Genomic DNA, 10,383 nt, shown 5'->3' on the forward strand with positions numbered 1-10,383 from the left:
ATCGATGAAGGGAATGCAATGGATGTTGTCTACATGGATTTTAGGAAGGCGTTTCACAAAGTACCACATAGAAGGCTGGTTAACAAAATTGAGGCTCTTGGAATAGGTGGGTCAGTGGTAGCTTGGATAAGGAATTGGCTTAAGATCAGAAAACAGCAAGTTGTGGTAAATGGCTGTTTTTCAGACTGGAGGATGGTGGACGGTGGTGTTCCCCAAGGGTCAGTGCTGGGGCCACTGCATTCTTTGATATATAGGCGTTCGATCACGAGTGCTGCTTCATTTCACTCCGAAATGGCGTCTCTTGCGATGGATTCGCGAGAGTAGGCAATACTGCATCCTGCTGTTCACATCCCTCCATGGCCTCATCCCTCCCTATCTCTCCAACCTCCTGCAGCCCTACAACCCTCCGAGAACAGAACCCTGCTTTCCTCCAACTCTGGCCACTTGCGCCTCCCCCATTTCCGTCGTCCCGCCATTGGCATTGAAAGGTTTGGAACAGATTTTTTTGTTAAAAGTGTTACTGCAGCTTTAATCTGTGTCGCACACTGTAAAAGTTCTGAATTACAATGTTTTAGTGTGCTATTTTAGAAATGCTGAACCCATTAAAATGGACAGGATTACAGCCATATTCTAGGGGAAAGTGTTTTTGAGTATTTTAAACCAACACTCGACACAAGGTTTTAGATCGATAGTCAAGTTGTTTTATTGCACCGGTGGGGAAACAGTCTGCTCTGTTTTAGCCAGACTTCTCCAAATTGTTACAGCAAACACTACATTTTTATACAGTAAAATACACATGACTGGTTCCTGCACAATTCACTCCTGCCACTTGATTGGATCTTGGCCCGCATGCACCCTCACGGATTGGTTACAAATCTTAATGTAAACACGTGTAAGCTGCCTCCTCAATCAATCACTCAAACTGCTGAATGCTGATCAAAAGATACCTTGGAATGTGACCTGAGTAATAAAGATAAGGGCAGTTGAAATGTTGGACATTCTGTCTCCACTTAATTGACCTTTGGAGAGAAATAAAACAGCTATCTTGACCGTGTCTTTATAGATGTGGCCTTTCATGTTAGCACCTGTCTTTCTTACACCATTCAGTGAAACTGCCAGCGATGTCATTTTAACTCTTTCCCCACTGCAGAAGAATTGAAAAGCAGAGAAGTTAGTTAAACTTGGTACCGAATCTAGGTTAGTTCCCCACTTGGAGCACTGTGCACAGTTCTGATCTCCATATAGCAAAAAGGATATAGAGGCACTGGAGAAAGTCCAAAAAAGATTTGCAAGGTTGATACCAGAACTGAGAGGTTAGAATTATCAGGAAAGGTTGAACCAGTCATGGGGCTTTTTTTCTCTAGAAAAGAGAAGGCTGAGGGATGAACTAATAGAGGTCTTTAAAATATGAAGAAGTTCGATAGGGTAGACATAGAGAAAATGTTTCCAGGAAGGGGTTTGATAGAGTAAATAGGGAGAAATGGTTTCCAGTAGCAGAAAGATCAGTAACCAGAGGACACAATTGGTATGATCCTCACTGTTTGCCCCCCCCCCCCAAGTTTGGGGTCATCGGCAAATTTAGAAATTCTACTTTGTATTCCAATATCCAGGTCATTTATATATATATATATCAAAATAAGCAGTGTCAAAGGACTGGAGGGAACACGAGGAACATTTTTCTTACACAGCGACTTGATACGACCTGGAATGCACTGCCTCAAAGGGTGGTTGAAGCAGATTCAATAACAACTTTCAAAAGGGAATCGGATAAATACTTGAAGGGGAGAAATTTGCAGAGCTGTGGGGAAAGAGCAGGGGAGTGGTATTCATTCGATAGAGCCAGTACAGGCACGATGGGCCGAATGGCCTCCTTCTGTGCTGTATCAATTCATGATTCTATGATACATGAGGGAGAAAGGAACAGAAGGATACATTGATAAGGTTAGATGATGTAGGGTAGGAAGAGGCTCGTGTGGAGCATTAACACCAGCATAGGCCAAAAGACCTGTTTCTGTGCTGTAAATTTTATGTAATTTAAACTGAGTACAGAATCGATCCATTACAAAGACTCAGCTACAATCTGCAGGCCAAGATACTACAGACCAGTGACTCACTGTCCATTTTAACTGGAAAAACACTCAGATGCAGACACTCCCTTTCAAGGAACATCAAATATTTAATATACACAGAAAAGGCAATTTAGAGTGTGATTTAAATATTGTCAGCCACAGTTAAGCAGAGACACTGTTCCTTTAGTGTTTGGAATGTGTAACTCGCTACCACATAGAGTGATTGAGGCAAATAGCACACAGATGCATTTAAGGAGAAGCTAGATAAGCCCATGAGGGTGAAAGGATAGGATATGCTGATAAGGTGGGAGGTGGCTCGCGTGGAGCATAAACAGCGGTAGAGACCAGTTGGGCCGAATAGCCTGTTTCTGTGCTGTAATTTCTGTGTAATTCTGTAATTTAAAAAGGGAGACCCAATGTTTGCCTCTTTAACAGTTTACACAAAAATTACACCAGACAAAGCTCTGACTCCCTCTCATTTTTTCGGTGAGTGACTGAAGCTAGTACTAAAACCCCACTAAAGTAATACATTTGATCCCAGACTCTGGATTTATTTCAATCCATTACAGAATCTTCCAGATTTTTCCCTAAACTGAAATAGCCCTTCTCGCTATTGATTGCAATCCCCTCCTGCTACAAATGCTTTGACAGAAATAGAAATAGGAACAAAGGTTCAACAGCCACCCCTCCCCGGGGCCTCGAACATCCGCTTGACCCAGCCAGGCAGCAGTGCCCGACCCTTCCTCCTTCCCCCATTGGCTGCAGGACCACCGCCCGCTCGGTCCTCCGAGCTGCTGCTCTCTCCTCCTATCGGTGCAAATGTCACGTCAGTCAGGCCGCGCCGCAATGACTCCTCTCCGCCCCCCCCCCCGTCACCTTCAGCAAACACTTTGAGGCCCTGTGAGCTTGGATCCGAGAGCCGGGCCCGAACTGCAGTCACAAAACTCACAACAACAAAAATCCAATTTATCGATTCAAATACAATAAATTTTAAAAAAATGAATGTTAAAAAAAAATGGCAATGTCGGGGTAACGGTGCACGGAATGCCCTGCTAGGTGTCCCCAACCCCCGACTTTCTGATTTCTCTCTCCTGGATTGCCGACTCGGACTTTCCCTCTTCGCTTCTCCCGGCTCCTGCTGTGATGTGTTTCCGGATCCCGGCCGTTAATGGCGACTGTTCCGACCCAGAATGCCCCGCGCGCTGGAATACGCCCTATCCGTTGTTGGCGGAGGCTGGTGCGCAGCCGTAGAAGGCGAGTGAGTGCGGCGCGGGGGGAGCTGCCTGAAGCAGCTCCGGTGATGGAAGGAGAGCGGCCCGGAACAGGTTAGAGACGGCCGCGGGCTTTAGATTTAAACTCAGGAGCCTGCAAAAACGGCGTGCTGAGGTTGGGGTGGGGGCGGGGAGAAGAAAGAAGGAGCCGCAAGGCCCCCCCCTCCACTCCGTAAATGGGCGTGGCTCCACAGGACCCACCCCTGAGGCGGGGCTTCCGCGGGCTCTGGAGCGGTGGGTGGGCGGGGCCTTCGGGGGCGTCGTCGGACTCCGCCGTCACAATGGGCCCTTTGTCCGGCTCGGCTCCTCCCCTTCCGACAGCTGACCAATCAGTGAGCCTGCTTCGGGTCACCTCTGACCCCTCTGAGTGCCAGCCGTGGCTCAGTGAGGGTCACCTTCGCCCCCGAGTCAGAAGGATGTGGGTTCGAGTCCCACCCCAGAGACTGGAGCACAAAAATCTCCAGTGCCAGTACTGAAGGAGTGCTGCACTGTCAGGGGTGCCTTTCATGGCCGCCGGACGTCCCAGAGCGCTTTACAGCCAATCAAGTGCTTTACTTGAAGTGCAGTCACTGTTGTAATGTAGGAGATGCGGCAGCCAATTTGTGCACAGCAAGCTCCCACAAACAGCAATGTGATAATGGCCAGATCATTTGTTTTTGTGATGTTGATTGAGGGATAAATATTGGCCAGGGCACCGGGGATAACTCCCCTGCTGTTCAAAATAGTGCCAAAGGATCTTTTTTGTCCACCTGAAACAGTAGACGGGACCTTAGTTTAACGTCTCATCTGAAAGGCGGCACATCGGACAGTGCTGCACTCCCTCAGCACTGTGTCAGCCTATATTTTTGTGCTCAAGTCTCTGAAGGGGGACTTGAACCCACAACCTTCTGACTCAGAGGCGAGGGGCCTACCAACTGAGCCACTGGCTCAGATGGGACGTTAAACCGAGGCCCCGACTGTTCTCTCAGGTGGATGTAAAAGTTCCCATTGCACTGTTTCAAAGAAAATGTCCTGGCCAATATTTATCTTACAATCAACATCACTTAAAAAAACACAGATTATCTGGTCATTGTTTGTGGGAGCTTGCTGTGTGCAAATTGGCTGCCGGGTTTCCTACATTACAACACCGACTACACTTGAAAAAGTACTTCATTGGCTGTAAAACGTTTGGCTCACCTGGTAGTCTTTCTTTATTTAACCCAGGGGCTGGAATTCTGTCACACTCTCCTTAATGACTCTCCCCGGTCCCACCATCTCCCCAAACTGCACCACCCTCTGTGCCGCAGCTCTGCTTCCATGCCGGGACCCCAGCCTCCGCCCCCAGCAACCTATGCAAATACTCCCTGATCCCCAGTCTATCCATCATCCCCACACCTCCACTGTCCCACCTGTTACAGCGGTACCGGCAGCTCAAAGGGTCACAGAAGCGCTTCTTCTACAATATAAAGGGCAGAACTTTTTTATTCATTCATTGTCCTCCACCTCGCCGCTGGGGTCAGAACTGCAGCAAATTGCAACTCGCACTGATCACAAATCCTCTTCAGCAACAAACGCCTAACAGCACATTCCCACCCTCACACTGATCAGGGACAGACATGGAGAATGGGACAGGAGGGGAATCAGGGACTATGGAACTGTAACCCCAGCATCATCGACACCGTGAGGGGAGGGGACTCGGGGACTATGGAACTGTAACTCCAGCATCATCAGCACCTTTAGGGGTGGAGGAAGAAAAGATGCGGTTAAGAAGGCAAATGGTATGTTGGCCTTCGTAGCGAGAGGGTTCGAGTACAGGACCAAGGATGTCTTGCTGCAGTTGTACAGGGCCTTGGTGAGACCACACCTTGAGTATTGTGTGCAGCTTTGGTCGCCTTATCTGAGGAAGGATGTTCTTGCCATGGAGGGAGTGCAGCGAAGATTCACCAGGCTGATACCTGGGATGGCAGGAATGACGTATGAGGAGAGATTGGGTCGCTTGGACTTATATTCGCTAGAGTTTAGAAGAATGAGAGAGGATCTCATTGAAACTTATAAAATTCTAACAGGACTAGACAGACTAGATGCAGGAAGGATGTTTCTGATGGCCAGGGAGTCCAGAACCAGGGGTCACAGTCTAAGGATAAGGGGTAAGCCATTTAGGACTGAGATGAGGAGGAATTTCTTCACCCAGAGAGTGGTGAACCTGTGGAATTCTCTACCACAGAAGGCAGTTGAGGCCAACTTATTAAATGTATTCAAGAAGGAGTTAGATATATTTCTTAAGGCTAAAGGAATCAAGGGATATGGGGAGAAGGCAGGAACATGGTACTGAATTTGGATGATCAGCCATGATCTCATTGAACGGCGGAGCAGGCTCGAGGGGCCGAATGGCCTACTCCTGCTCCTAACTTCTATGTTTGTGGTGAATTTAGATTTTAACACAGCGAGGACATGCAGAGATGGGAGGTGCACAAGAGGAAAGGATGTTCTGTAGAATTTACAATTGACTGTTCTGAATATCCATCCTGAACTCGGTGTTGACTCGTTTTACAGGTGACTATGAGGAGGTATTCGATCACCCGTCCCAACTGGATATTCATCACCACAGCGACGCCGGGGAGAGGCCGTTCACCTGCTCCGTGTGTGGGAAGGGATTCCGCTATTCATCCAACCTGCTGCAACACCAGCGAGTTCACACCGGAGAGCGGCCGTTCACCTGCTCCGTGTGCGGGAGGGGATTCACTCAGTCGCCCAACCTGCGGAAACACCAGCGCGCTCATGCTGGAGAAAGGCCGTTTGAATGCTCTGTGTGTGGAAAGAGGTTCACTGAGTCATCCAACCTGCTGAGACACCAGCGAGTTCACACCGGGGAGAGACCATTCACCTGCTGCGTGTGCGGGAAGGGATTCACTTGGTCGGCTGACCTCCTCGAGCACCAGAGGGCTCACACCGGGGAGCGGCCGTTCACCTGCTCCCTGTGCGGGAAGGGGTTCACTCGCTCATCCATCCTCCTCGAACACCAGCGGGTTCACACCGGGGAGAGGCCATTCACCTGCCCCGTGTGCGGGAAAGGGTTCGCATGTTCCTCCAACCTGCTGCAGCACCGGCACACTCACACCGGGGAGAGGCCGTTCACCTGCTCTGTGTGTGGGAAGGGATTCGCTCGCTCATCCCACCTCCTGACACACCAGCGAATTCACACTGACGCGAGACCGTTCACTTGCTCTCACTGCGGGAAAAGCTTTAAATTGTCAGCCCACTTACTGAGACACCAGCGAGGTCACAAGTGACTGCAGGGGATGCATTCTGCCGTTAATCACATCCAGGACTGAACCGTGTCCATTCTGGCAGTTGGGGTTTGTTTCTGCTGCTGTTAAGCTCCTGGTTACAGGGGTGATTAATATTCTGGAATATAATGTCAAATAAATCAGCTTCGTTTTAAGTTCAATGAGCGTTGATGTCTCCTTAAGATAAGAGGAGAGCTGGTTGGTGACTTGTCGGGGCTGCAGTGTCTCTTTAAGTTCTTAAATCCTGTCACAGAATCACATTAATTTGTAAATGTATGCACAAATAAAGAGCAATTTCTGATACTTCAAAATGCTTGTGTTCCATTTTTAAAAAGGCCCTTGTAGAGGTGGGTGGGGCTCCCACGGGCTCTTCTCTGTAGTTCTTCTTCTTCTTCTTAGGCAGTCCCTCGGAACTAAGGATGACTTGCTTCCACATTAAAAATGAGTTCTCAGGTGACTGATGAGTCCAATGCGGGACCTACAGTTGCTGTCACAGGTGGGGCGGACGGTGGTTGAAGGGGTGGGTGGGTGGGGTGCTTGGGTTGACGTGCGCTCCTTCTGTTGCTTGCGCTTCGCTTCCGCTTGCTCCTGGCAAAGAGACTCGAGGTGTTCGGCGCCTTCCCGGATACTTCTCCACTTTGTGCGGTCTTGAGCCAGGGATTCCCAGGTGTCAGTGGGGATGTTGCACTTTTTCAAGGAGGCTTTGAGGGTGTCCTTTAAGCGTTTCCTCTGCCCACTTGGGGCTCTCTTGCCGTGTCAGAGTTCCGAGTAGAGTGCTTGTTTTGGGAGTCTCGTATCGGGCATGCGGATGATGTGGCCCGTCCATCGGAGCTGATCGAGCATGGTCAAAGCTTCAATGCGCCTATCCTACCAATGGATTTGCAGGATGTTGCGGAGGCAGCGTTGGTGGTACCTCTCCAGTGCTTAGAGGTGCTTGCTGTACATGGTCCATGTCTCTGGAGCATACAGGAGGGTGGGTATCATTACTGCTCTGTAGACCATGAGCTTGGTGCTGGGTTTGAGGTCCTGGTCTTCAAACACTCTCTTCCTCAGGCGACCGAAGACTGCACTGGCACACTGAAGGCGGTGTTGGACTTTGTTGTCGACGTCTGCCCTTGTTGACAGTAGGCTCCCGAGGTATGGAAAGTGTTCCACGTTGTCCAAGGCCTCGTCATGGATTTTGATAATTGGGGAGCAGTACTGTGTGGTGGGAGCAGGTTGGCAGAGGACCTTTGTCTTACGGATGTTTAGTGTAAGGCCCTTGCTCTCGTATGCTTCGGTGAAGGTGTTGATGATGGTTTAGAGTTCGGCCTCAGAGTGTGCACAGACGCAAGCATTGTCTGCATACTGTAATTCGATGACAGAGGATGGGACGACCTTGGATCTGGACTGGAGGCGACGGAGGTTGAACAGTTTCCCGTTTGTTCTGTAGGTTAACTCCACTCCAGTGGGGAGCTTACTGAGGGTGAGATGGAGCATTACAGCCAGGAAGATCGAGAAAAGTGTTGGTGCATGTGGTAAACCAGTTATTGTTGTTCACCGTTGTTGTTGTTGCACACTGTTGTATCTATGCATGCCTCAGCATGCCTCTGCTGGCTCCGCCCCTGGCTCCACCCACATGCCCAGGTATAAAGGTGACTGCTCTGCAGCCCCCTGCCTTCTTGGAACCCAGTCAACCACGAGAGGCATGCTCTGTTCTTTGCTAATAAAAGCCTTTTAGTTACTCTCCTAACTCTCCGTCTTTTATGAGTAATTGATAGCGCATCAATTTTATTAGCAAAAACAAAATGTTGGCACCAAACGCTGAGCAGCAGGCTGCTGCACCAAACGCTGAGCAGCAGGCACTGCAGCAAAGGACGGCAGCAAACGCTGAGCAGCAGGCGCTGCTGCATGCCCTCAGACCAACATGCCTGGACCTAGACCCTCAAGAGGCGGGTTCGTCTACCAAGTTCGCACAATGGCTGCGTTGCTTCGAAGCTTACCTGGAAGCCTCAGCCGTGACACTAGATGGAAACAAACTAAAAATCCTGGCCTCCAAGGTGGGCCACCAAGTCTACACGCTCATCCAGGACGCGACTACCTACGCGGCGGCTATCGATCTGCTAAAAGGACAATACACACGCCCGGTAAATACGGTTTATGCCAGACACCTCCTGAGATCCTGCAAACAGCAGTCCGGGGAATCAGTGGAGGCATTCCTACGGGCACTACAGATACTCGGCCGAGCCTGCGATTGTAAAGAGGTATCGGCCGCGACACACGCGGAGGGACTTATCCGAGATGCCTTCGTTGCGGACCTCAAATCCGACTACTCCCGGCAGAGACTGCTGGAGAAGGGCGAAATCGACCTGAAGAAGGCAGTGTCCCTCGCCCTCTCGCTAGACGCGGCCCACCGGAATATGGACGCATTCTCCCCTAACCGCTCCGCACCGTGGACGCCGCAACCTTGGGTCATGGGACCACCACCCCCGGCACCAACTGCTGCAGCGATGTCCAAGGGCCCGAAATGTTACTTTTGTGGCCAGGCAAAATACCCCAGAGCACGCTGCCCGGCGAAAAACGCTACCTGCTCTGGCTGCGGGAAGAAAGGACACTACATCAGCGCCTTCAAAGGTAAAACCGCTAACGCCAGCAGCGCCGCGTGTGAACCGTGGGGGCAGCCATCTTGTCCGCCATCTTGGACACCTCCAGCCGCGTGGGGATCGAGATCATGGGCGCAGCCATTTTGTCCACCATCTTGGACGCCTCCAACTCCAATCGCGGGTGACCCGGACTCAACCACCGCCTCGTCTGACGACCACAGCGACTCGCTCGACCATACGCTGGCCTCCGTGACGCTGGACCAATCTCTCCCTCACCAACTGTCCAGGTCCATGATGGACATTACGGTAAACGGCCGCGCCACTACCTGCCTTTTCGACAGCGGGAGCACGGAGAGCTTTATCCACCCCGACACGGTGCGCAGTTACTCTCTCCCGGTCCTGCCAACGCGCCATCGGATCTCTATGGCTTCCAAATCCCATTCAGCAGACGTCGGTGGCTACTGTGTAGTGATCCTTTTAGTAAGGGGCACAGAATACAAACAATTTAAACTTCTTGTCCTGCCCCATCTCTGCGCTGCCGTTCTACTGGGGTTGGATTTTCAGTGCTACCTTAAAAGTGTCACATTAGCGTACAGTGGACCCCTCCCCCCACTCACAGTCTGCAGCCAGCAGCTTTTAAATCGCCCGCCGCGCACCATTTGCAGCCTCTCCACGCTTAAAGTCTCCCCCCCCGCCTTGTTCGCTAACCTCACCCGCGACTGTAAGCCCATCGCTACCAAAAGCAAGCGGTACAGTGCCAGGGATAGGAGCTTCATTAAATCCGAAGTAGCAAGACTCCTGAAGGAAGGGATTATTGAGGGTAGCACCAGCCCATGGCGAGCACAAGTGGTGGTAGTGAAGACTGGCGAAAAACAGCGCCTAGTTATTGACTACAGCCAGACGATCAATCGCTACACCCAGTTAGATGCATACCCACTCCCCCGCATATCTGACATGGTCAATCAGATAGCACAATACCGGGTGTTCTCGACGATTGATCTGAAGTCGGCATACCACCAGCTCCCCATCAGGGCTGAGGACCGCCAGTACACAGCTTTTGAAGCTGACGGTCGTCTCTACCACTTCCTCCGAGTCCCCTTCGGCGTCACCAACGGGGTTTCGGTCTTCCAAAGGGAGATGGACCGAATGGTTGACCAGAATGCGCTGCAGGCCACCTTCCCCTATCTAGACAATG

At 50.8% G+C, this 10,383-nt stretch overlaps 1 protein-coding gene across 2 annotated transcripts in view; it reads left to right on the top strand.

Annotated features, from left to right (window-relative positions):
- LOC147119569 (uncharacterized) overlaps nt 1–6,917 on the top strand; it is a 30,025-nt gene extending 23,108 nt beyond the window's left edge. The window contains exons 1-2 of one of the 2 annotated variants that reach the window (XM_085985138.1): nt 3,264–3,394; nt 5,873–6,917. In XM_085985138.1, coding sequence (XP_085841264.1) covers nt 3,370–3,394; nt 5,873–6,609 — 762 coding nt within the window. In that variant the 5' untranslated portion in view covers nt 3,264–3,369 and the 3' untranslated portion in view covers nt 6,610–6,917. Of the gene's footprint in view, nt 1–3,263; nt 3,395–5,872 lie in introns of those variants that run through there. The other variant, XR_015078040.1, reaches the window with a different exon arrangement.
- Nucleotides 6,918–10,383: the final 3,466 nt, after the last annotated feature.

Source organism: Somniosus microcephalus, chromosome 4 (genome assembly GCF_052327205.1).
Source record: "Somniosus microcephalus isolate GS21.2 chromosome 4, FLI_Smic_1.0, whole genome shotgun sequence".
Lineage (NCBI taxonomy): Eukaryota > Metazoa > Chordata > Chondrichthyes > Squaliformes > Somniosidae > Somniosus > Somniosus microcephalus.